The 26,516-nt window shown below is 29.5% G+C and overlaps 1 protein-coding gene across 2 annotated transcripts; it reads left to right on the forward strand.

Moving 5' to 3' along the window:
• Positions 1-185: 185 nt before the first annotated feature.
• Positions 186-24,817, forward strand: lwr (ubiquitin conjugating enzyme lesswright). Of its 2 annotated transcripts, XR_012756211.1 has the most exons (7): positions 186-256; positions 692-768; positions 3,362-3,445; positions 6,791-6,908; positions 10,372-10,516; positions 18,016-18,102; positions 20,088-24,817. XR_012756211.1 is itself a non-coding variant. In XM_075364706.1 (6 exons), the coding sequence occupies exons 2-6, from the start codon at positions 703-705 to the stop codon at positions 20,152-20,154; spliced, it is 480 nt and encodes a 159-aa protein (XP_075220821.1). In that variant the 5' UTR covers positions 186-256; positions 692-702; the 3' UTR covers positions 20,155-24,817. The 2 variants fall into 2 exon arrangements, 1 of the variants encoding a protein (XP_075220821.1); XM_075364706.1 differs by lacking the exon at positions 18,016-18,102.
• Positions 24,818-26,516: the final 1,699 nt, after the last annotated feature.

Genomic DNA, 26,516 nt, shown 5'->3' on the forward strand with positions numbered 1-26,516 from the left:
TTATAAAGAAATAAAAATTTATGAAACAGAAATTTATCTCAAAACTTTTACTTAATATTTTTTTATGTTTTAAGGTGTATATATACATGTTGCACAATATCTGTGTTAGGGTAAATATCAAATAAGAATTTATTATATTTAAAAAAAAAATTGATTACTTTACGTATATTTTTGTTTCAGTTAACTATAATTTTTTTTTTTAATATTAAACTAGAAAGGATTCTTAACATTGTTTGCCTGTACCTCTGCGTTGATTGTAAGTACCGCGAATTTGCCTTTAATATTAATCTTTATTACTTACTTTAATTCGTGAATATATCATGTATTACTTTTCAGAATGTTTCAGTTTAAAAGTGGATTATTTTTAGTGTGAAGTAATAAATATATCTATTACATTTTAATGTGTGTTCGGAGGCTTTTGTCTCGACACATCGATGCTTGGCCATTTCTTATTTGTATCGTATGAAAAAAAATATTCCGTTAATTTAATTGACTACTATAATTGAACGTGACCCGTTTTCATTTTATTATTAGGTCGATAATTTATTGTAAACTGAAATTGTATTTTTTCTTGGTACATAACCTCCTTGATTTAGGCACGTAAGCTACCTACGTACAAGGCGTAGAATTAATGCTACTGAATTGTATTTGCGTTTGAACTTCATATTATTTGTAGTGTGCCTTTTTTCAGGTAAAAAAAAGATGTCCGGTATTGCCATAGCACGCCTGGCCGAAGAAAGAAAAGGATGGCGTAAGGACCACCCATTTGTAAGTAACATTATTATTACATCTTATTTGTCCAGTCACTACATATATATCCACATTTTTAGCCTTCACAATTACCTCCATTACCAAAGTAATTAATCCTAGTTGCCTAAGTATACTACTCCCTTACAGTTTTACTATTCTGCATGTATTTGCACAAAAACATTTTTTACCAAATTTGTCCTGAAGGCAGTTTTGAACATTAGCTCACATATTTTTCAGTGTTCTTCCTTATTCGTTGATGATTTACTTTAAACGCCATTACCCTTGCTGTTTGATTTTTTTAATACCCTAATACTAATTTGTAAATTGATAAAACTAAATTTATTTTCATTGCTAGACTGTTATTGCTATCTTTACTTGAACTTCCTTTGTAATTGAACTATCAATATTCTTTTTTTTGTTGCATTTAGATATATTTTTTTTGGTAATTTACAAATTTAATCATATCGATAACCCTGTATATTTGTACATTACACCACAATATGTAAGATGCAGTTGATATAATTAGAAATTGTTTCTGTAATTTATAAAAGTTAAGCTACTTTTATCATGCAAAGGTAATTTTTTTTTGCAATGGCCATTACTTGCTCTGGTTAAAGATAAAGAATGTCTTACCTGATGTCCATTCTGAACAAGGTTTCCTGAACTTTATTAATAATCAGATTTGTTGTAAAATGTACTCCAGATTGATTGCCGGCTGAGAAATTCTTTAATGCTGTTTGCTGTAATCAGTGACAACCTGCATAAAAGAATTAAAAGATTACTTTTGTGACGGTAAGTCTGCAAGTAGCTCTGACATTTCAATCAATTTTGAAGTGAATGCATTTGTTTTCTTTGATTGGATTAGGGTCATGTCACGTTATTTTTAAATGTAAATTACGAGTATGTTTATTTATTTTATATTGGAAAATGTTTTTTTCCTATTTACATATAAGTATTTCTTCTAACCATATCATCAACAACAATATTAATTAATTTTTTACCATTAGTTAGTTTATTGCATTTATAAAAGGACAGGAGAGGCTATGTCTTCGTCTTGCTTTTTAAATTTTCCCTTTAAAAGGATACTTCCCCTTCATTTTCAACGGTAAAAAATAAACTGCTGAATTTAAATATGATCGCAAACTTCTGTTCAAGATGATGAATGCTTCGGACACCCAAAAACCACTATTTCTGATGAAATTCTACTATACCACAAATCATCACAGACTGAAGGTACTTGAGCTTGCCAACATCACAGACATCTTAATAAACTGCATTCATTATGTTCTAGATTATTTTTTGGGTATGAAAAAGGTTTCCAGTGGATGGGTTCTATATTAGTTAAAGTTCAACAAAAACTCATTAACTGAACACTTATCGAAGCGTGTTTTATATTTATTTAAATGCAATTGATTCCACTGACTGTTTTAAATATTTGATGAAAAACATAGATTCACTATTACATGCCAGAGATAAAACAGTGGGTGAGAGCAGATGAAAATGTGCTGAAGAAAACTAAAAGTGTTTTTTATTTTGTTTTCTTTACCAGACCAAGAACTTAGCAAACAGCCCTCATGTATTATACATTAATTAATTAATGTAATTAACAAAATCCGCCTGTTAATACTACAATAGCAAGTTTAATTCAAAAGTTAAAACCAGTTTATGTGAAAAACTATGAACCCATGGATAATATTTGTAATAGAAATAAATAATAATAAACTTGATAGAAATGAAAAATATTTTATTTACAAGTATAACCATTAACACACATTTATATATAAATATATAAGTCTCATATTTTGAACATGACTATCTAAATCACCAGTGACAACTGTCAGTTTTTGTGTGCAGGTGTTATTAAAATATGAGAACCTTATGTACAGGAAAAGTGAATTAGCACAAATTGTATTTCTACATTGAAATGATCTATTTTTTGGTGAAAGAAAACTGCTGTGCCAATCCTAAATAAAATAGCTGCCATTTAATATTTCTTATAGCTAGTTTCAGAAGTGGCCTATAGTTCAGCCTTAGTAGTAGTCGTCTCATATTTAAAATAGATACATTTGTTAGATTTAATGTTTTCATATTGAAGCAAGCTTTTTTTAAATATAGTGTACTTTTTATCACTGAATATAGTGTCTTTGTTTATATATTATAAATGTTTTGTGTAGAAATAAGACTAGTTTCTAAGTATAGATAAATAAATCATGGTAATCATCATGAAATAATTACTAAATTTAAAATAAAAATCTCTTCATTGAAGTATACTGTTATTATTTCTACGTTGATATATTTCTTTTCATTGCTTTTCTTGAACTCCTTTATATTGTCACTGTTTTCTTAAAATTCATATACTAGGGTATAGTTAAAAGATAATATATGACCGCAATTTATTTTTACTAAGAATTTGTTTATGTAATAATGGATGGTAGCAGAAGATTGATCCAACTTTGGTAACAATTTTTTTGCTTGAATTAAATTTTTGAGATAAAACAATGCACTTAATATAGTTTATTGGATTGTTAACTTTATAAACATAATATATATAAAAAATTTGTGATGAGAATCTATATTATGTATATCTTTTTTTATTTTTTGTTTGTTGTAGGGTTTTGTAGCTAGACCAGCCAAAAATGCAGATGGCTCCCTAAATTTAATGAATTGGGAGTGTGCTATTCCTGGGAAAAAGGGGGTAAGTTAGCGTTTAATTTTATTATAATGAATAAATTAGTTTTGATTTTTTTTTTTCCAATTAGTATATTATTGCAAACATTTTATGTATATGCAAGTTAGTCAAAGTGAGTGAAATGAATGAAATCAAATTAATTTTGTAGGGCCACATTTTCTGAAATTTATACTCATAAGCAGTTCAGTTTTATTAGGATAAATAGAATTTTGTCTCTATCTTTATATGCTGAGATCTAAACCTCAGCATTTTTTTTCTTACGATCATTCCCTATGTACTTTCTACTGGGAAAATTACAGCTTGAAAAAACTTTCTATTTATTGTTCTGTTAACTGTTGGTTTGATCAAAATTCTGTTAAGTAGATTTAAAAAATCCCAAAAGTTAGTTCATAGGTTAATTTACACCATTCTGGTTTTGAAAAACTTCCTATACCTACCATTACCTGGTTTTCTTGAAGGTGTATTGCGCACATGAGCTCTAAAACTTATTAAATTGTGCTTATTGTTATATGTCTTTCCAATTCTCCCTGTGATCCAAGAACTACCAAGTTAACAACTGACAAGAAAAGATAAAAATGTTAAAACACCAAAAACCCTTTGTTAGAAATACTTACTTTTTTACTATATTACTATCTCCAATCCATCCTGAAAAATATATGCTGCATGTAAAATAAAAAAAATATTCAAATGAAGCATTATCATTTTTAGTTTATACTGTACTAATTTGCTTCTCTTAAGAAGTAATTTTTTAAATGTATTTATTGTTACCATTCTGAATAATGTTTTTTTATACCACTATCATTAATAAAGATATCCAATATGATTTTTTAATTAAAAAAAGAGTGGCTCTCCTTAAGTTGCTCAGCCATATCCATAATACAGACAATTAATTCCTCACAAGAATGTATTTTTATTTTGTATACAATAATTTTCATCTATTCCCAGATGTAAAAATGTAAAGGAGTTGTTCAGACATTCTTGGTGACCAGGAAAGGAATGCGGTTCTCTGTGACTGACCGATCCATTTTTCAGGGAAATGATTATTTAAGTGATTGAAAACAGCACAAGAGAAGTGGGGAGGCACATTATCATGCTGAAAATATACCTTGCATTTTAGCACTAGAGGAACATCTACAAGCAGCTGCAGCAATTCTTGAAAAAAGTGCAAGTAGACTTCAGCATTTAAGCAGCCATGTAATAGGAACAGTCCAAACCACTGATTGTCAAGAAGGCTGCACCATACATTAACGCTGAATCGGTGTTGAAAATTGCCTTCCACCATTTCATGAGTATTTACTTCTGCCCATGTATGCTCATTGTATAAGTTGTTGATGCCATCTCGAGTGAAATTTGCCTCGTCTGTAAACAAAACATAACTTGTAGAGTAGTCAATTTTCATTCCACCACTTGCAGAAATCCAAGTGAAGTGGACCGCCTCCTGGGAGTAGATGTTAATTGGCTGTTTATGATAAGAATAAAACTTGTTTTTTTTTTCAAGTATCCTCCAAACTATCGAAACTCTGATCCGCTTAGAAAGACATCATGTACTGACGCCTGGACTGCACTGAACTGCATCAATAATAATTTCATCAATAAGAGCGTTGTGTTTGACATATCATTCGTAGCTGACACGAATACTAGGTAGTGAATCTGATTCCTGAAGATTACAAAAGGTCACACTAATTGTTTTAGGATCTGGAATTCTGCGATTCAGAAAACATATTTCATATTCTTTTGCAACAGCTTTAGCATTACCAGTACACACACTCAAAATACCATATCGGCGTATTCCTCTATAGTAGTAAGTATGGCATTACTACTTCAATGGCAAACCGATCACGCTTAAAACTAAAATTGACAGAAAACCTTCACTAACTACAGCACAGTTCACAGTACACGATATATTTAATATACCTTACAGAATGATTTAAACACTAATGCACTCAGTATTGCACATTGTTGATCAACTCTTATTTTATTGCCAACTTTGAAGTAATGATTTTTCAAATAATTTATTGTACTTTTCTCATTAATAAAAAATTAGTAGCTGTCATTTTATTTTTTACAATTGTGTAATTTCCAGTTCTTAAAAAAAAATTAAAAGTAAATTCAATTTTTACACATTTTCTCACATCACCAAAAAAAATTTGCTTTTTGTTTACATTTTTGACAAAGTACTTTTCTGACAAATGTATTAATGTACTGTTTCTAAATAAAAGAAACTTTCATACTTTTCCGGTTTTATTCAACTTTTCTTCTCTACAAGTTTGTTTAAAAGTTTTATGTGTTCATTATCCATTTAACAAAATTATTGTGTCAAACAAAAAAAACAGGGCATTTTATCCCAATTTATCACTTATTCTCCCCCTTAATTAATATCCTAAAAATTTCAGTGCATCATTTTACCAGGTTAGCTGAAATCTGAGCAAAATCATATGTTGTGAACTTCATTATTTTCGTAATTAGAATAGGTTATGAAAGTCCCAGGAGAACTTGGTAATACCTCTTACATATGTAAGTATATTCTTACTTGAAAATAAATAACCTGTTTTACAACTTTAAATGGTTTAGTCATTTCTGCCTCATGGCAAAATAAAATAGTATGGTGTCGGTCAGATATTAAATGGTTTTTGTACAAAAATTTATGAAAATTAGTTGATAAAATTAAAGGTAAAAACTACCATATTTTTGCATTCCAAATAGAGATAGCTATTGATTGATTTGTCATTTCTTTAAATTCCATTCTTATTTTTATAATGGCACAATTTTTTTTGAAAGTGGCCTGTTTTCATTCAGATAGCATTATACATATTTTTCATCAGTTTTTGAAGTCTACAACTAAAGTTTATTAAGTTGTCCATTAATTTTATTTAATTTGGATTTGAATAGATTTTAGTGTAGGGTGTTTTTTATGTCAGTATATTTATTTTAATTTCATTTATTTACCTCACTCTAATTGTTGTAATTCTTAGCTTATATCTTATGTGTATAAATATTAATAAAACTTTGCGAAGTTCCAACTTTTACATTTGTACCACTTCCAACTGATTGGTATCATTATTAATTTTGATAGATTGGATAAACTGGAATTATGTTTGTAAAGATAAATTTAAAAAAAATCATACTTTCCCCCTTAATTATTTACTGTAAAATAGTGGCATATTCAGGGTTACCGTTAGAATAGGTTTATCATTGAAGAGGCTGTGCATTAAAATAAAAAAAAAACAGTTTGCTTTTATGTTACTCCACATTGATTTTTAAAAAAGTCATCCTTTATAGGTCCTTGGGCATTTTGGAAATGAGAATTTCATTTTAGTTATTTGTTTTTTCATTTAATTATGTGTTTTGCAGACACCTTGGGAAGGAGGTTCATATAAGTTAAGGATGATTTTTAAAGATGATTACCCATCGAGCCCACCAAAATGCAAATTTGAACCACCTCTCTTTCACCCAAATGTCTACCCTTCTGGTAAGTTTTATTTTTTTATTGTTACTATTTTCATTTTGTTTATTTTTGTTACATTTATTAATTGTTTGTAATTATTAGCAAAATTAAACATTTTTTTAATATTTCTCACTGTGTAGAAATTTGTTTTTATAAAATTGTGTGTAACGGTTCATTAATATATATATATATATACTGAGAATGACCATTTCATTTTCAAGGATGAAGTGGAGTTTTAAGACTTAAGACCATTCAGTTATTTATGTTATGGCACCTAGCTATATAAATCGAAACAGATGGTATACCCTACTAGTGTTTGGCATATTAGTCTTACTAAATCTCAGTTTACCCATTCTGGGAGACAAGTATAGTCTGTATTAAATATTTACAATCTGTTGAAAAGTATCGGTATCATTTTTTCGCAAAGACCAGTTGGAATGAAGAAATAGAGCTTAACATAGTGCTATAGTGCTTTATGTAATTGTGAAATCTGTCTTATGATAATCATTGGTGCTCAACTGTACGCTTAGTTTCTCAACACTATTTTTATAGTTGAATCATATTTTTTATAATATAAGAGAATAAAAAATTATTAAGAATATTATGTTAATTATATTCTCTCATTAATTTAAAAGTATTAAAATTTAAAAAAAATATTAAAGTAGTAATAACAATAAAAATATTTTGTTGAGAGAATGAGTTTTTTACAAAAATACAGTTGTACCCCGTAATGAATTTATCTACCATTCAAGATAATTAAATAAGTACTCGATATTTGCTACAAAAAGAATTGGTTGTGCAGAAATTGTTAATGATTAATGTTTAATTAATTGATATCATATCATGTGGGTGGTTGTGCTTTTTTAAGGGCAGAATATATAAAGATATGTCTAGTGTATAACACTTTTGTAAACTGAAGTCTTAATTTTTTACTTTACTATTACTGTATAAATAATAAGTAACAATCCAGTCAGCACAATTTGATGTAAAACTTATAAATATTTCAAGAATTTTGACCCACTGATGTATTTTATGTGAAAATAAAAACATTAAAAAATAGTTTTTATATGGCTAAGCAATAAAATATTGTTTAACATGTATGTTCAAATATAGTAAACTTTTGCCCTGGTGTAAGTCTGTATGGCTTAAGGACTGCAATATCCCAGGAGATGGGGTTGCTTAGTTAAGATCTTAAGAAGAGTTTTTGTAATTGCACTTAATATGTGAACATGAAGAACAAAGTAAGTTTTAAAAAACTTTTTTTAAAACATACTTAGTTCATGATAGATTCTAGTATGTAAATCCTAGAGATCTTTGTTTTTTCTGGTATGTACTTGTTTACTGTAATTTGTGCAAGTGTTATACAAGTTTTTTTTTTTTTATTCTGTTAATTCTATTTTTCATTTTTTAATTTAGAATTAAAATGTATTATGAACAAGTTAAGGACTCAGAAACTGACTTTTCTTCACCAGCTTCTAAAATTAAGAGAGAAGGTTCTCAGTTTGACTTTTTTCTAAATAATTCTTCTTATATGATATGAATATATTTTTCATTTTTTTTCTCCAAATTGCTTTAGAAATACTTTTTCAATTCTTTAATGAAGTACTAAAATTCATCATCTGTTATATTAATATTTTAACCCCAATTTATTTACTTCATTACTTCTTACATCCTTAATCTGTTATATATATTTTAAACTTTAGTTTCCACAGTTTACCTTTTAAACATGCCTTTCTCTATTACTAGGTTTAATTAAAGCAGTACATTTTCAGAGTCCTATCAACCTGCTTCATTTCTTCACAATATTCTGCCATAAATTTCTATCATTACTTATTTCCATTTTGTACTTTGTTAACACACTCATTTTATTATCACATTGTCAAATGACTATGTTCTCTTCATGTTTGTTTTTACATTGTCCTTGTTTCAATACCCTAAAATACTGCAGTTCATTAAAGTATATTTAAGAATTTCTTCTTCATTTTTAGAACTATATTTTTTACTGTTGGACATTTTGTTTTTCCTCATGAAGGCTCTTGCTGGTTATACCAGCTTGCTTTTGATATTTTCCTTACAACTTTATAATTTTGCTACCCAAATAATAAAATTCTCTTGTTATTGTGTTCCCTTATCTTACTTTTAATTTATCATTGGCATCCTCCCTCTTTCAAATTTAATTTTATGTATGCTATGTGCATAACTTTAAAGAAGTGAAACCTTCATTCTGTCCACCAAAGGAATTTGCTTTGTAGTGGAAATCATTACTCAGAGAAAGCAACTATAATTACTGTCATTAATATTTCACATGTCACAGTCAGAAGAAAGAAGTAAATGAAAAGCATCAAATTAATGTTCTCCTTTCTGGAAAATAATGCATTATACACACTGTTTCTAGTCAATAAAGGAACATATATTTTTGTAATCTTATTTTCAAACTGAATTTCTTTCCAAACAATAAAATCTATGTGCCATTCACAGTTTCTCTTAACTCATTTGTTTCTGCCAAAAGAATATGTCATCAGCAAAATCTTTATTTTCTCTCCTTAGGTAGTTACTTCACTCTGAAAATTTTCCTGTTATTCCTGTATCGTCTCAGTGTACAAGTGAAAAGCAACAGAGGTCGACATGTTTGTTTCACCCCTTTCTTAATCAGAGCCATCCTTTCTTCACCTTCTACCCTTATAATTTACCTGATTCGTGTACACAATACAGTTTTTCATTTTAATATATATTTCAGTTACATCTCTTTAAGCTATTTACCCCTTTCTGCATCAGAATTCTAAAAGATAAAAAATGGAAAAAGTAAATTCAGAAATATTTTCACTAGATAAAATAACCATACAGTTTATTATAGGTTACATATAGTATGTACTAGAATCATAGAAAAACAAATTATGATCACTTATTTCACTTATTACTTATTTCACCTAGAATCAGACAAAGATTTAGAATAAAAAGAATTCAAGTCCCAAAACATTGTGGTCATCTATGTAATAGTTTATTTTGAAAAAGACATTTATGAATGATTATATGTTCCAAATAAATTAGTTAAAGAAATAAGTAAATGTACAAAACTATTCAAAATATTAATTTTAATATGCAAAATAGTTATTTTAATGTGTTTGTAAATTAATAGACCTACAGAAGGTAGACATGTGTCACTCATATGCGAGTGTCTCATACTCAGACACCCAGCATGTCTCCCTCTGTCTTCAATTTGTAAAAAAAATTGAACAGCATTATATAACCCCGAAATCACTTGCATAGCTTCGTATGATGATTATGGTTGATCTAAAATTGTAATGGTTAATACAAGAAGCTTTTACAAGTGATCATGAAGTTACACAGAAGTTTGTAAGTATTGTAACGTATGTAAAATGTTTAATATATAATGTAATTTTAAGTTGATGAACTAGAGAATTTTATATTATTTTTTATTAATATTTATGTAAATTTAATTTATAAATTTAATTGTTGTATTTTTTAGGTACAGTTTGTTTATCGCTGTTGGATGAAGAGAAAGACTGGCGGCCAGCAATTACTATAAAACAGATATTGCTTGGCATTCAGGACCTTCTTAACGAACCAAACATTAAAGATCCCGCTCAGGCTGAGGCATACACTATATATTGGTAAAGCTTATTTTCTGTTAATATATTTTGTGTGGGTGTGTCATAATTACTTAATTTACTTCAGGTGTTGAGTGATCCTCTTAAAGGAAGGTGCGGTAAATAAATTTCACGTTTATTATGAAGTACACATATCAAGATATATTTTATTTTGCCTTAGCAGAAAGTAAGGAGAAAAGGAAATTACTATATACTAAAAGTCTGGTCTTCAGATTAAAAGTAGCAGTTAGCCAAATACTATGTATGGATTATCTTACAGAAATGAAGAAAAGCGAAAGGACTGGATTGAGGTCTTTAAGATATGAATATATCTTAAAGAAGGCTGGAGAAAGTAAAAAGAGGAATGAGGAAGCAATGAAAAAGATTAAAGAAGAAAGATCACTTGTGCTACAATTACACGAAAGAAAAGAAAACTGATCAAGACATGTGGTGTTGGAGGTGGAATCTTAACAGTTGCATTGGAAGGGTCAGTAGCAGGAGAAAGGAAGTGAGGATTGGTTTGCTTGGCATTTCTCCTGCCACCACCCTATTCGGTCGCCCTAAAGCATAAGATCGAATGTGTGTGTCATAAACGGCTACTGAGCCATGAAAGTTTAGTGACCAGTGTCCTAACTAGCTCCTAGAGCTAATGTAAAAGCGTGAGAGGAATAAGCATGGTACCATACGCCACTCGCTTGTGTGTCCCGCCGCCCACTTGTCATATATATCACTAAAATGGGTAGACGCACCCCGTCAACTACTAAAACATATATGACTATCAATAATTAATTTATCTCTTCAAAGACAGCAATTCTCTGTCACGCCTAGACTGCTGAATGCCAGCAAGTACCTGTTCATTAAAGCGCTTGGAGCCTTAATCTGGCTGTAGCCAGCCATATCTCTCGGTTAGCTTCCTACAGCAGCATGGTAGGAGTTTTTTCCCTTAGGTAAACTACTGATGTTGGTTGAACAAAGCAACCGCATCAAGGAACTCCCACACGGTCCGACAATGCAGTTCTCGTCGCTTGTGAGTGGCCAATTTTCCCCTTGACCTCTTAAGTTCCAGGGTGACCTGAGTTCTGGCCCCCCCAAGAGCTGGGCAGTCCTAACATCATGTGTTCGTTCAAATGGACCTCCTCGCAGACACTCAGCTCATCAGCTGCCAGGTGGAACTGAAACAGATATTGGTTTAAATTTACATGGTTGGAGAGCACTCGGGCTCTCGTTGCCCTTAAAAATGAAGGAGAGACGTACCATCCCCCCAGATCCTGTATAAATCTATACAAGGACCTTTCCTTAGTTGTGGTGTGCCACTCTTGCTGCCATGCTTTCATCGCTATGCTGTAAAGCCTCCTCCACAGGCGGGAGATGGGCAACTATTCAAAATTTAGAACCGATGCATTGAGATCACTGCTCCAGCACAGACCCGGCTTGAAACTGCATCCCAAATACCTTGGCCTTCCTGCCTCTTCACAATTTGCACATGGCCGCCTGAACTTTCACCACTAAATCAATTGGGAGAGCCTTTCCCAATACAGTGGTAACCTTGAGGAGGTTTTTTTAAAAACACCAATGCATACAATTAAGGCTCTGCACTGGGCACTCTTTAAATTTTGAATAAGTGCTCAATTTCTTTCTAACCTGTCCCCAAATGAAGAAGGTGAAGGAAGTTAGGATAAAAAATATAAGTTAGTTGATGTAAGTGAAGATTGGGACTGGCATGGATGGAGACAACAGTGGCATAAGGGTCCTGCCACCAGGCAGAACACCAGATGATATTGATGCAAGAGGTAAAGCAGCGTACCTTATTGCTTGATGATGATTAGGGTCTCTGCCCAAAATTGGAAATTCAAGCCCTTAAAGATTTTTTTTTAACCAATTATAAAAAGTATGTACTATATAACATGTACTGTAGTAGTGTGAGAATTAGGAATAACAGTATTTCTATGAAACATTTATTTCTCATTATGTAAATTATTTTTATAATGAGACTACTGTTTCAGTTATTTAATTGAACTTCAGCCAGATGGATATGTCCGCAAATAGTCTGAATTGAATAGCTAACAGACAGATTTATATATCGGCAAACTTATGAACATAATTTAATGTATTAGAAACTGTATATTTTGAAATAAATAACCACTTTAAGATTAAAATGGAATTATATTTTTATCATAATATTCAAAAAAATTATTTCTATATAATGATTCACACAAAATTTATTTCTGTATTATGGAAACATAAAGTAAATACAATTATAAAGTAAAACTTGTAAATACAATAATGAAAACAAATTGTAAATATAAAAGAGGATTCAAAAAGTATCTGAATCTCTAAAACTTATAAATAGAAGTTTTGATATTATGCTAAAAAATAAATTGTTACTTATTCTTTCTTAGCATGCAAGTCTTCAAAACATTTATGTGGATGCAGATATGGCTCTGGGCAGGTCTTACAAAAGTAGACTATCTCTTTTTATATTTTTATTTTGCAGCAAACTTGACATCAATTAGTACCTTTTTCTGATCTCTCCATGACATGTAGTTTATCAAATTGTTTGTCTTAGGGCGATTCTACCGTTCTTCCCAGTTTTCTGCAGATGATCAAGGCTGAGGTTTGCAGCGCTTCTGAACAAGATCTTCAACCAAAACTATGTCTGAAGTCTTTGTGAGACATAGCTTTTGTTTGAGCCTTCTTTCTATTTATTTTGTAAAGAATATATGAATTGTAGCCACCTGTAACAGCCAAAAGAACAGTTTTCATTACCATTTCCTCATACGACACATAAACTGGTAATTTAAAATATAGTGATCTTAGCTCTGATCTACACCCCCCCCCCCCCATCATATATTTAGTATACTCAGCAGCAGTGACAGGTTTTCGTTTTGCTGGTTGATTTTTTTATCTACTCTGAACATCCACCATATCTTTTTTGCCAACTTTATGATTAGTGGTAAGGACCATTGTGTGTCTTTTGTCCTTCCAACACACTAATCCAAAATCATTCTTACTGCAGTCAAGTAACTGTCCTTTTTTGATGAATTTTTTTTTTTGTTAATAGCAGGTAGTCCAACCCTATTGAGCATTACAGTACCTGTTACAAACATGTTTTTTTTTCAGGAGTTCGTTGGCAAGCTGTGGACTTTTATAGTACAACAATCCTTTCAGATCACTGAGTGTGGTGTCCTTCCATTTACGTTAAATACTCTTTGGGATACTATTAACTTGCCGTTTCCTCCCATACTTATTTGTTTCATTTACAATTGTTTAAAAATAAGGAAAAATACTCAATTGGCTTTGAATGCTCATTGATATTTATTGGTAAAGCTGCACCCCACTCATATACTGCAGGGTTGCTTAAGAGTCCATCATCATGATCAGTAACATGTCACTTGTCGTCATCAGATTCTTTTTTCTACCGGTTTCATCTTCAAGATTTTCAATGTCTTCACAGTATTGTCTATTGATTCAGTATCTCACAAATATTGTTCACTAGAAGCTGCACTAACTTCACTCACAACAACACTATTTGTGTCATCATTTTCTGGTTCTGAATCATCCGATTCCAAATAAGGAAAATCACTCTGTATGTATAAAATCAATAGGTGGATATACCCGCATACTGACCTTCAGTCCAACCAAATTACACTTAGAGAAAAAAAATTGCTACCTGGACTTTTATAAGTGGAAATGGTAAAGGGGCGTATTTTAACAAATATAAAAAATAGTAAATGCGTGAGTGGAAGTGGTGAAGTGATTTGGGGGGTTGGGAAGAAAAAAAATTTCCAATACAAAAGTTGTAGGTCACGTAAAAATCTACAACTTTTTAAACATAGAGATCACAAAATGCGAAAAATCTTTTTTTTGTTTTTCATTTCCACAGAAACAATTTAATTTTGTCAAAACTTTGTGAAAGTTTATACCTTTCTGTGTCTCAAATAACTTAAAAAATAACAAATTTTTGTGACATCAACTTTTGCCAGAAATCAAAATACCACCAGAAAATTAAAATACCAGAAATCAAAATTATCATCAGGCCTCCACTATCCCCAGTCACGCATTCATAATTTTTTTTTACATTTATAAGCCCCTTTACCATCTCCACTTATAAAAGTCTAGGTAATAATTTTTTTCCCCCCTCTAAATGAGTTATTTTGATCGGTCTATTCAAGAAAATACTTGCCATGTGTATATTCACTTAACGTCCAGGAAGGGTTAACTGAGTATAGGTGAGTTAGAAGTTAAATCCAATCTTAGACCTTTGTGTAAATTGTCCAACACTTAAGGAAGAAAAGGAATTTATGAGGGAGAATAAGCATTCTGCAAATTAAAAATTCTTTTAGTCTTTTAACATTTAATTTTTTATTATTTATACTAGTGTATTTCTCTTTAGACTTTGGCCTTGCATAAGATGGCTTACAATACTGTTCCACAAACTATTTTACCCTATTTCATGTTTCATAATGATGTGTCTTAAATTTTAAAAAGCTGTCCATGATGGAAATTATAGATAACTATAAATAACTATGGAAACTATAAATAATAAAGTAATTGTCATTAACTGGTTGTATTTACAAAAAAACCATATTTCTTTTTGCCTGTAATGTATCTAATGGCTTTCTCCTGTAACTGATAAAAACGTTTCTAACATTTGTTTAAATGATTATCCCAAAATATTATTGAGAATTATATATGACATTATCAATCCATGATAACTTGCTCTTTTCAATTTATTATCATCAAAATTATATTAATTGTAAAGTAAGAACACTTAGGATTTCTTTCTTTTTTTTTTACAAATGTACGAAGGATGGCTGAAATGTAATACACACTCTCTTAATTTGCAAATGAAACAAATATGGTATTACACTTTATTTGTTATAAAATCTTACATTTATTTTTCTTGCAATTCACTATTTACAGCTGCACATTTCTTTCAATGGTGAACCGTTGCTGCCAATCTTTCTTTGATCCATAACCTCACTGTGTCCTTCAGTTCATCATACAAGGTGAAATGAATACCTTTAACCCAAGAACTGGTGGTCATTTTGTCTTAAATGGCAGATTAATTTTAAGTTACTTGCAATGACTTTTTGTAAAATTCATTAAAAAATGTTTAAACCTTATATTATTACACATCATTTTATTCAGAAAATTCTATAGAATATGTTTATCATGTTGGAAAAAATCTTTTATGATTTTTTGATGACTGATTTTTCCTAAATTTTCAAAATGAGGAAAATTAAATTTTCTTTTTTCAAATTTTCCATAATATTATAATTATTCACTTTTGTTACAAACTAATTTCAATATGTACAAAATAATTGCCATTTTATTCTAATTAAAATGATGTATAACACTTATTAACTATTTACAAAGAAATATTAACTGAAAAAATTGGTAAAAGTTTTACTCAGAATCAATTGAGGGTGCTCTCCTCTTTCTTCCAAGCTTAGTATACGATTTCTTTGAGGATTTGATGTGTCCCAGTAGTATTTTTCCTTTTTGTTAGCCCCATGTTTATCATAAGAGCAATAAATTTCTTCATTTCTTTTGTAGTAACATCAACCCAACTAGACCATAGAGAAAACTTTTTCATATTTTCAAAATCTCAATTTTTATTTGTTTTTATGCATATTTATTCGGTTTTTTAACTATTAATTTCCAAATTATATTGGTAAAAATTAATTAAAATATTCAATTGGTTGTGGATTGGGAGGTGTATAGTTTCCTAATACCAGAATTTCTTACTTGAAAATTTTTACTAACATCAATTTCATTCTCTGGTAGAAAAACAGTTTTTTTTCGAACTGCAGGATATCACTTTCAGACACAGATTCTTCACTGTCGCTTAATTCATTTAAATTAGGTTCAGAATTATCAATGGCTGACTGAAAATCAAAAGAAAAGTCAGAAAGTATATTTTCAGCAGAAATAATGCCACTACTTACTTTGAAGTCGGGAACATTATATTCTTCACCAAAAAGTATTTCTCATATTCCACTCAAATTACTAAGCAGATTTTGATCCAATGCAATAATGGAATAGTTAAAAATTAGAAATAAACAAAAGGAGTAAATTAGCTGTAATGACTAAACCACATGCGAGACCAATTCTATATATATATATATATATATATATATCCAAACAATGTGGTACAACAATTTTACGAATTTGTAATAACCGAATAGTAATGGTAATAATAGTGATAGTGTACTATCGATTGGTACCATACCTAAACGACCTGATCAGATAGTGTGTAATGTTACTTAAATCGATAACTGTTAACATTTACATAAGTCACAGTTGTGATGATACCGTTTAACAAAAAATATATATTGTGCTTACAGCCTTTGCCAGTACAGGGTTAATATCCAAAAACTCTTTAATTGATGAAAGAAGTGAAAATCATGGGGCACCAAATATGGTGAGTGGTGAGTAAGGAGGGTGTGGAATGGGCTCACAATTTAACTTCACCATAACTTCAGCAGTTGCATATGTGTGTGGTCAGCATTATTATTGTACAGAATTATTGGTTCTGTGGATTGTCAAATACAACATATATATCTCCTAAGATTTATCATGTGTTTTAGGACACTAAAAGGAGGTGTTTCCAACTTTTGGTGTTTCTCATAACTCACAGAAACTGTTGTTTGACTGCTGTGAGGTTCATCAATATTCATTTTACCACAAAATTTTATTTCCTACTTACTTACAGCATTTTAATCAACTGTTTAATCTCCATAAACAGCTTTTAGAAGACTATGAATGTAACTAGAATTTACTTTTTCTGCTGTTAAAAATTCAGTCACTGCATGTTGTTTTAGAAGCGTTGACTTAGCAAATGTACTTTACTCCTTAACAATGGCAACAGACAGAAAATGAAGGGTGGAGGGTATGATTTAGTGAGTTTTGGAATGTTGTAGGAGAATAAATTACAAAAACAGCAGATCTTGTCATTTTGTTCTCCCATTAGATTCCACTTTGCATCACATTTCATTTGTCCCTTCTAGAATGAAAATCGTGTTATAAATAAACTCGTTATATATACTTGGGCAAGGATAATCATATTCAAGCCAAACGTGCATTTTTCACAAAAAAATCCATTAATTTGTTTTCTAGCATACATAACTGAAAATCATTTGCTGTGGATGTATGTGGCTTATATGGTTGTTTGATCTTAGTCTATTTCTACAATTAAAAAATCATCTCATCTATTTTCTGTTTACACAGTGCTTCAAATAATTGACACATTGAAGAAAGTTATTCTTGCTCTTTTCCTCATTATCGTTATGATAGGTTGATATATTTGTGTTAAAGGAGTTATTTACCTGTTGTTTTAAATTATATTTTAGTCAACAGTAATCATTTGTACTTCACTGTACGTTCACGTCCCTTCACACATGGTATTTTTCAATTGTTTTAACTGTATATCCTCTTATTGCATTAACTGTAAATTGTAACATATAACATTGGTGAATATGAATTCATGGCATTATAAATCTTTTTACATTTCTGTTCAGTAGAAGAATTTTCTAATCTGGGTGAAATGCAGTTGCATCTTTAAAAAAAAAAAAACAAATGAAATACAAACATTTACGGATTAACAGGCAAGCTGAAAAATAAACCTATTTTAAGTTTTTAGGTTAAACCAAAATTTGTTTATTAGGCTAAAATATATCTATACTCAAATAAAATAATCAGCAAACATGAAATTCATTTTTTCAATTGTTATAAATATTACATAATAAAATAAACAGAAGAAAAGTCTGAGAAAATGAAGAAAATATAGAAAAGAAGAAAATAAGCAAAAAAGAACTGTTACTCCTATTACTCAGGAGATTTCAGTTATATTAAAATTGGAAACTGTCTACATATGAAAACACAGTCTCACTGGTCATTTTTTATACTGACCTGCTGACGACTGTTGTTGACAATACTTGCAGAAAACAAAATGTTATTGCAGCAGATAATGTACTCAATCAAATAAAATGAATTAAAAAGCTGTTAGTATTAGAAATACTTTATTCAAAATAGTAGAAATATATGTGAATCAAAATCAAATGTTAAATATGCAAAATGTTGAGGTGGTGGTGCGCTGGTATTTTTAATAGTTTGAATTTAGCCATCCCTTATTTTCATATTAACAAGAGCAGACTGTGACAGCTTACTGATAACCTTTTGCAGAATAGGTAAGAGAGAGGAGGGCCCCTACTTTAATAAAAATGACAGCTTCCAATTTGGAATGGATGGGCTCCATTTTTTCCATTTAATGGAGTTTAACTTGTTTTATTCTTTTATATATATATATTTTATATTTGTTTTATTCTTTTATATATCAGTCTACTGGGGAGTACACCAATGTCATTTCTTATTTTCTTCTGTATATTCCCTTCATTTTCTCACAGCCATTTTCTTCTGTTTAATTTACTATACAATTTTTATCAATTGAAAAAATGAATTTCATGTTTGCTGATTATTTTATTTGAGTAAAATATATTAACCTAATAAACAAATTTTGTTTTATAAAACTTGAACAAAATTAGAATAGGTTTGTTTTTCAGCTTGCCTGTTAATCCGTAAATGTTTGTATTTAATTTGTTTTTTCATCCTATGAATTATAACAGACATGCTGAAAATTAAAATAATTTTATTTTAATTTTTTCAAGTTTTATAAAACAAATTTTTTTTTTGTTATTTGTTAATCCTTCATTCCCATGTGACCCCTATTTATATGTGTTCATAAACATTATTTGGTTAATGATTGTTATATTCAGATAAAATAATAATCAGCAAATGTGAAATTCATATAAATTTTTCCTGATTCTTATAAATACTATAAAATCATGTTAATATAAAAAATTAACTCCATAATAAGTAAATATTTAAGAAAAAATTTAAAGTTAAAAAAAGGTATGAAGTTGCAAACGATCAATTATGAGACTGGGTCCCTCACCAGTAGAAGAAAATTATTCAGTCAGCAGACAGAATTAGCATTTGTAGTTTATGTTCTTGTCCCTTTACACGTGGCATTTTTGAATTGTTGAAACAGTGTGTATTCTCTTATTGCATTGAATATAACATATCACATTAGTGAATATAAATTCATGGCATGAATAATATTTTACATAACTGTTCAGTAGAAGAATTTTCCAATTTGGGGAAAAGTTGCATCTTTATGTTGCTCAGGAAATTTCAGTTATATTAAAAAGGAAAACTGGTTACATATGGAAACAACCTCTGTGGTCAATTTGTAGGCTATTGCCAGTGTTGCGACTGTAGATTTATCAGTAAGCTACTTGAACTATTCAAAAATCCAAATGGATACTCTAAAATGGAGAAAAGCTGGAAGTTATCATTTTGAATTTAAAGTAGGACCCATCCCGCCACCCTGCAAAAGAACATTAGCTTGTAAATGTTTGTTGTTCATGATAAGAAATTGTGTTCAGGTTTTATTAGGTTCAGATGCGGTGTAAGTTAATCAGATCAATTTTTAGCATGAAGTAACTGCATACTATTTAATCATTATGTCTACCACGTCTTTGGTGGGATTTTTGTTATAAAATTTATTTGTAACTTTCTTCTTTTTTTTCAGCCAAAATAGATTGGAGTATGAAAAGAGAGTGCGAGCACAAGCAAGAGCGATGGCACCACAGGAGTAGTTCCAGTAGAAGTCTCCTTCTCTTATCTTTAAAGGGAAAAATGAACATTTTTTTTTTTTTTTTTTTTTTTTAATATGTTAAATTATTTTTAATACAATGAATGTGGTATGCATAAAATATATTGTTCGCGTGTGTATGAAGTGAAACTATTAATAAAATAGATGATATCAAATTATTGAATTACTCAATAGATATAATGATCATTTGATCAGACTGTTAATTATCTAAAATCTGATGTCATTTAAATACTGTCTTAGTCATTTCATTATTGCATTTGGTTATATGGAATAATATTTAATTTGAAAATTTTTAAATAAAAATGTGTTCTAATTTTTGTTAAAAAACATGAAATAATTTAACACTATAGAATTTTTGTATATAATTTTTCCTTTCAAATCAGTTTTTTTTTGTATGTGAAGTGGTGATATAAATTTTATTTAAATAACATTTGGAATTGAACTTTGAACAAGAATATTATGATTTTCTTTTTTGAGATTTTCAATATTTGTATTAATGAACTAATAATTTTTTTTGTAATGTCTTTTATTATTTATACACAGTGTATATATTTTTCTTTAATGTTGCACTAAAGGTAATAAAAATTTTGTTTTAATTTTTAATAAATTTTGTAATAATTTTAACAGAAAAAAGCAATCTGTTGAGCGTGGCAAAATTGTTTTATTCTTTTACTCATTTGTCATCCAGGCACCAGCATTACTTTGAATTGTTAACTTTCCTTGTGCCATGATGTTTGCCATCAATGAATCTTTAATTCGTCATAATGCATTTAATTTTTGGTATTTATTGTACTGTTGAGTGGATCTTTAATCTCCTCATAAATTCAGTATGTTGATTAAAAACAGTGTCTAGATTATGGTGGAATCACACTATTATCAGTGTGTATAAGAAATTTTTGTATGAATTATGCCAAATTATGTAGACTGTAGTATGTATAAAATTTTAATAATGATAGTCTTACGAGCTTAATGTTCCCATTTGTTGGAGGTATTACTATTAACTCTGTGATATTGCAATTTAGATAAATCGTAGATTTTCATATCACTAATTGGAATAAGTTTTCTATGGGAATCCATTAGGAAAAAAAAATTTGATTACTTTATTGAACAAGATTAAAGTAACTAGTCATTTTTATGTAAAAGATTATAATGCAGTCAGTTTTGCTAAGATAATATTTATTAATATGAATATTACGAACATATAGTTTTTCAACAGTGTGATTAATTCATTCCTGTAAAGCTTTGCAATGAAAAAGATAGAAATAAGGAGATAAGAATTCATTTATTTATCATGTATTCTGCTGATATATGAATTAAGAGTTAATTTACTTTTAAAAAAAAAAATGTTTTCATGAAAATTAGCTTTTAAAAACCTGTGATTTAGTATGTTGTATAAAATGCATTAAAAAAGTAAAAAAATCAGTTTCATTTTGTAATACAAAATTAACAACTTCTGTAGCTTATATTCCAAATATTTTTCACTACACCCCCAGGCATAATTTTTTTCCTTTATCTCAATCTAAGAACTTCCAATTTTTTCAACTGTAGTCATTAGGATAAAAGGATTTATTTCATTATTGAATCATTTAAATTGTTTTGCTTTTTTTAATGCCCTGAGTATTCAAGATATGCCTTGTAGTTTATATCAGTAATATTTATTACTTTAATTCTTCCAACAACATTTTCTGTTTTAGTATTATATTTATATCAAAATACAAATTTATATTTTACCTACATTGATTGATATTGTATTAAGAGATTTTTTAAATTTATGGTATGTATTAAATTGAAACTGCACAAAATGAAATCGCTAAACTAAGGAATACCACCAGGAAGAGGAACGTTTTAAAAGTGATCGTGCCTGTATTATGAATGAGTGACTAGCAACAGATATATATTTATGTACTTCTTTAAAAAAGTATATACATTAAATAATTAACTCTTGAAACCGATTTTAATTATAATATGTAATATGTGTTTCATCCCATTCATACTTCTATTGTAATTTTTTCAGTTAGTTATGAATCGATTTCTATATAATATTTGTAAATGATTATTTACAATATTATTCAGAATTGTAATTGAAGAACATTGATGAAGCAAAATGCCTACGCATTCCATTTAGTAGCAGAATTGAAAATATATTAATGACAATGTCTGAAGAGATAATTCTTGACAATTTTTTTTTTTCAAAATGGTCATTTGATGTTTGCAGAATTACTGACTATTAAAAAAAATTTTTTATTGAAATAATCTGGGAAATTGCATTGCAGATACTGTAGTCATGGAATTTTCTCATTAAAACTGTTTAGGAAATAAATATTACATTAAAGATCAAAAACTTTGATCAAAAATATTTTAGTTGCTCATAACCTTGGTTCTAGCCAGAAAAATGTGGTTTGTTGCCTAGTTTGAAAGGTCACAGTTAGATGGTTTTTGTGTATTAAATCCTTGCCCATTCAAAACTAAGGAACTCTTTTAAACACCTAGATTAACAAAAAAAAATTATTTTGTAATTTTAGTTAGTATGAAAAAGTTTTAGAAACGGTTTCTCAACATTCAGGTATGATTAAAATTTTTATTTACATTTCTCTTTTTTATTAACAGGCTGTAATCTTGCTTCAGCTAAAACAATTCTGTTCTTATCTCCCAGGGCATCCAACAATATATACTTTTTAAACGTTGACATAATTTTGCCATTAAGATTGTTAATGTTCAATCCCTATAAGTTAATCACTGCAGAGTCTGATCCTTTTGCTCACACATAAAACAAATCTCAAAAACTTTCAACAGTTTGTTTTATGTTTTTTCCCTGAAGCTTATCGCCCAAGTTTCAGAACAAGCCTTATCAACTAAATATAGCACAACTGGTGAAATTTAGGATAGCTCTTTGAATAAAAATTAAGTCATAATTTTAATGATTCATTAATATTATTGTCTGAAGTGTTTTTCTTTTTAAAAATTTAATACTGTGAAATGTAAAGAGATCTGTAAACTATTATATTTTTATCATTAAAAAAGCTATTATTTCTGACTGCTTTTTTGTGATGACACAGTAGGTTCATACACTACCATAAATTATCTATTTAGCAGAAATTTTTGCCAGTATTTTTTTTTCGATACAGAGTAATTGTATGATTGTAAATATACATATACTTTAACTGTAAGGATTGTAATTATCTGTTTTTCTCAATGTGTCCCTTTATATTTCATTAGCTTTCATCTATTCTTCCTATTGCTTTATTTTACCAAAAATGTTTCGTCATCCACAAGATATTAATACAAAGACAGTAAAACTGCAATACAGTAACTATTTCATCACAGTTTTGTGATTCATTTGCAAACATAGTATCGCTTCAAATATTTCATAGTTTTCATTTTATTTATTTTAACCAGCTTTGTTAAAATATTAAATGAGAATTATTTTTAATCTCCTTCAGTGTTTTTAAAATTAATAAGTGTGTATCTGATAAGTAATGTATGCATTTTTTAGTCTGTGGAATATTACATCAACATAAAGCTTATTAAAAGGTAAATTAAGAATCAGTGATATTTATTTATCTTTTGACCAGTTGTATGTACCTGTTGAATGAGTTTTATTTTAATCCTCTTAAAACTTTTTTATATTATCTATTTTCATTGCAAATGTATTATTATAGTTCTTATTATTTGGTCCCATAATGCCATCAATATTTTCTTCCCTGATAACTCATCTTCAACAAACAGTTTTATTATGCTATATTACCAATTCTAATCAGGATTCCAAAATCAAGTACCAAATTCATATATAAACAAAACAGCAAACTGGTATGGTGGTCTGGACATGAAATTTTATGTTATTAGTTACTTCTAACTATTGTATGGTTAAAATTGATAATTAAATATGATAAAGTATTGTACCACTAATCACCTGTAGATGTTTCAAGTAACAACTTGTCAACTTATCACTTGACATTATATTTCTAAATGTAACATTATACTGGTCAAAAGATTTTGTTGAAGTCAAGAGTTTTATTTTATTTTTTTTGTAAAAAAGCATAAGGGATAAATAGTTTTCTGAACACTGAAATTTTCTTGAATATATTGATTGCAAAAAGAAATCTGTGTACATAATTGGAAAAAATCTATCTACTAAACTTTATTATAAAATATGAAAAGACTTTTCTAAAATATTTGATTCCTGATCCGATCCTTACAGTCCACTCTGAGCCTCCAATGTGCATTGCCCTAAAATACAGTAAAATGTGATACAGTTTCAATAATTAAAAATTATTATATTTGTTTATACATATTTCTTACGTATTACTTTATTTTAATTAATTTTGTGAAATGTAATTTTTTTATGGTGACAAAGGTAAATATCAGATTTCATTTTTATTATAAATTATTTTTTATTATATGTATTAGTTGTAAGATTTATAGTATGAAATTATTTGCTACTGGTTAATAAATGAATTTCTTAATATAAGAAACAATTTTTTTGTGAATAATTATAGAAGAATAAGAATGTGTATTTATACGTTTAGTGTAATTTTAAGGTTTCATATTCATTTTATATCTCAATTAAATGAATGATTGATTATGTTTTATAGTGATTATTGCTGTTTTTATTTAACTTACAACTATATAAAATACTTATAAATAAACTTTTTTTTTATTTTATAATAACCTAATGTTTGTAATTTCATTTAAATTACTGACTGGTGCTCTAAAACGTTTTATAACAAGATTAGATGTGTATAACTTTCGTCAGATGTGATGTCTGTTAGGATATTTTTAATAAAATTTGTTTTCTGATAATACAGTTAATCAAATAAAGAACTGCAGATCAGTTTACCATAAAAGAACTGTATATCATAAATTATTTGTGTGTTAGATGCTATAATCAAAAAATGCTGTAGGAAACTTGATACAAAATCTTTAACTTGCATAACCATTCTATTCAAGAAGTGTCCTATTATAGGCTTAAAGGGACCCAGAATGTCCTATCTCGCCAATGTTAATTTTTACAAATTAAATATACTTTTTTACAAGAACTACAGGGTAATTCAAAGAAACGGGAAATTAAAAAAATTAAGTAATGTTAATGAAAAATTTTTTTTTAGAAAATGAATTTTATTTCATGTAATTGTACAAATGTTGCCATTTTAGGTTACATACATTTTAGTTTATTTTTTTAAAGATGACATCTTGCAGGTGACCTCCTCTTCTACGTAAACACTCACGAACTCTCTTTGTTAAATTGTTCATGGTTTGACGTAACATCTCAACTGGAATTTCCGCAATTGCTTCTCGGATCTTTGCCTTCAATTCTTCCGTTGTAGCAGGTCTACTGTGGAACACTTTGCTTTTAAGGTGACCCACAAAAAGTAATCGCAAGCTGAGAGATCAGGCGATCTGGGAGGCCATCTAATTTCACCATTTCGTGAAATGACATGTCCAAACAATCGGCGTACATCTGCCATCGATATTCGTGCAGTATGTGACGTTGCTCCATCTTGTTGAAACCAGGCTGTGTTAAGAATCGGTGGAAATCTCTTTTGTTGTTCTACAACAAAGGTTTCAAGCATGGCTACGTAACGAGCCGACGTCACTGTAATTGCGAGACCGTTGTCATCCTCAAAAAAAATAAGGGCCTATAACACCGTAAGATGACATAGCACGCACACCACACAGTCACTTTCTGGCTGTGCAACAGATGCTGGTGTAGCTGCGTAGGATTTTCTTGTGCCCAGTATCTGAAATTTTGCTTGTTAACAAATCCACTGAGGTGGAAATGCGCTTTGTCTGACATCCACAGTTCGTGAACAAACTCTTCGTTATCATTTATCTTCTAAAGCATTACATTACAGAATTGTGCTCGCACAACTGCATCGTTCGGCTTCAGTTCCTGGACAATCTGCAACTTGTATGGATGGTATTGCAAGTCCTTCACTAACATTCTTTGAAGACTTGAACTATGCAATTGTAAAGATGCTGAGAGACGACGGATTGACCGATGTAGACTTCGTGTGACAGCATCTTGTAAAGCTTGAACATTCTGTGGTGTACGGACGGTTCGCTCACGGCCTGGAGGTTTCTTTTTAATTGCCGAACCAGTTTCCTCAAAATTAGATATCCATGTTTTAATTGCATGTGCTGATGGAACATGGTCGTGCCATCCCAGATTAAAATGACTGTGAAATTCTCTACGTGCTCCCTCCACACTGTCATTGTTTTTGTAAAACGCTTTGATAGCAAATGCACGTTGCGCACCACTACAAGGATCTATGACAACTAAATGGCAGGTTAGGTTAGAGAGGCTGGCACCACTTATCAAGTGGTACCAATCGCCCACAGCTACCA

Source organism: Lycorma delicatula, chromosome 4 (genome assembly GCF_047948215.1).
Source record: "Lycorma delicatula isolate Av1 chromosome 4, ASM4794821v1, whole genome shotgun sequence".
NCBI classification, from domain to species: Eukaryota; Metazoa; Arthropoda; class Insecta; order Hemiptera; family Fulgoridae; genus Lycorma; species Lycorma delicatula.

Excerpts from the sequence above, each read along its gene's own strand:
- lwr (XM_075364706.1), top strand. The coding sequence starts at position 703 with ATGTCCGGTATTGCCATAGCACGCCTGGCCGAAGAAAGAAAAGGATGG. Across the intron at positions 769-3,361 it reads GGCGTAAGGACCACCCATTT|GGTTTTGTAGCTAGACCAGC; the intron begins GTAAGTAACATT and ends TGTTTGTTGTAG. Across the intron at positions 10,517-20,087 it reads GAGGCATACACTATATATTG|CCAAAATAGATTGGAGTATG; the intron begins GTAAAGCTTATT and ends CTTTTTTTTCAG.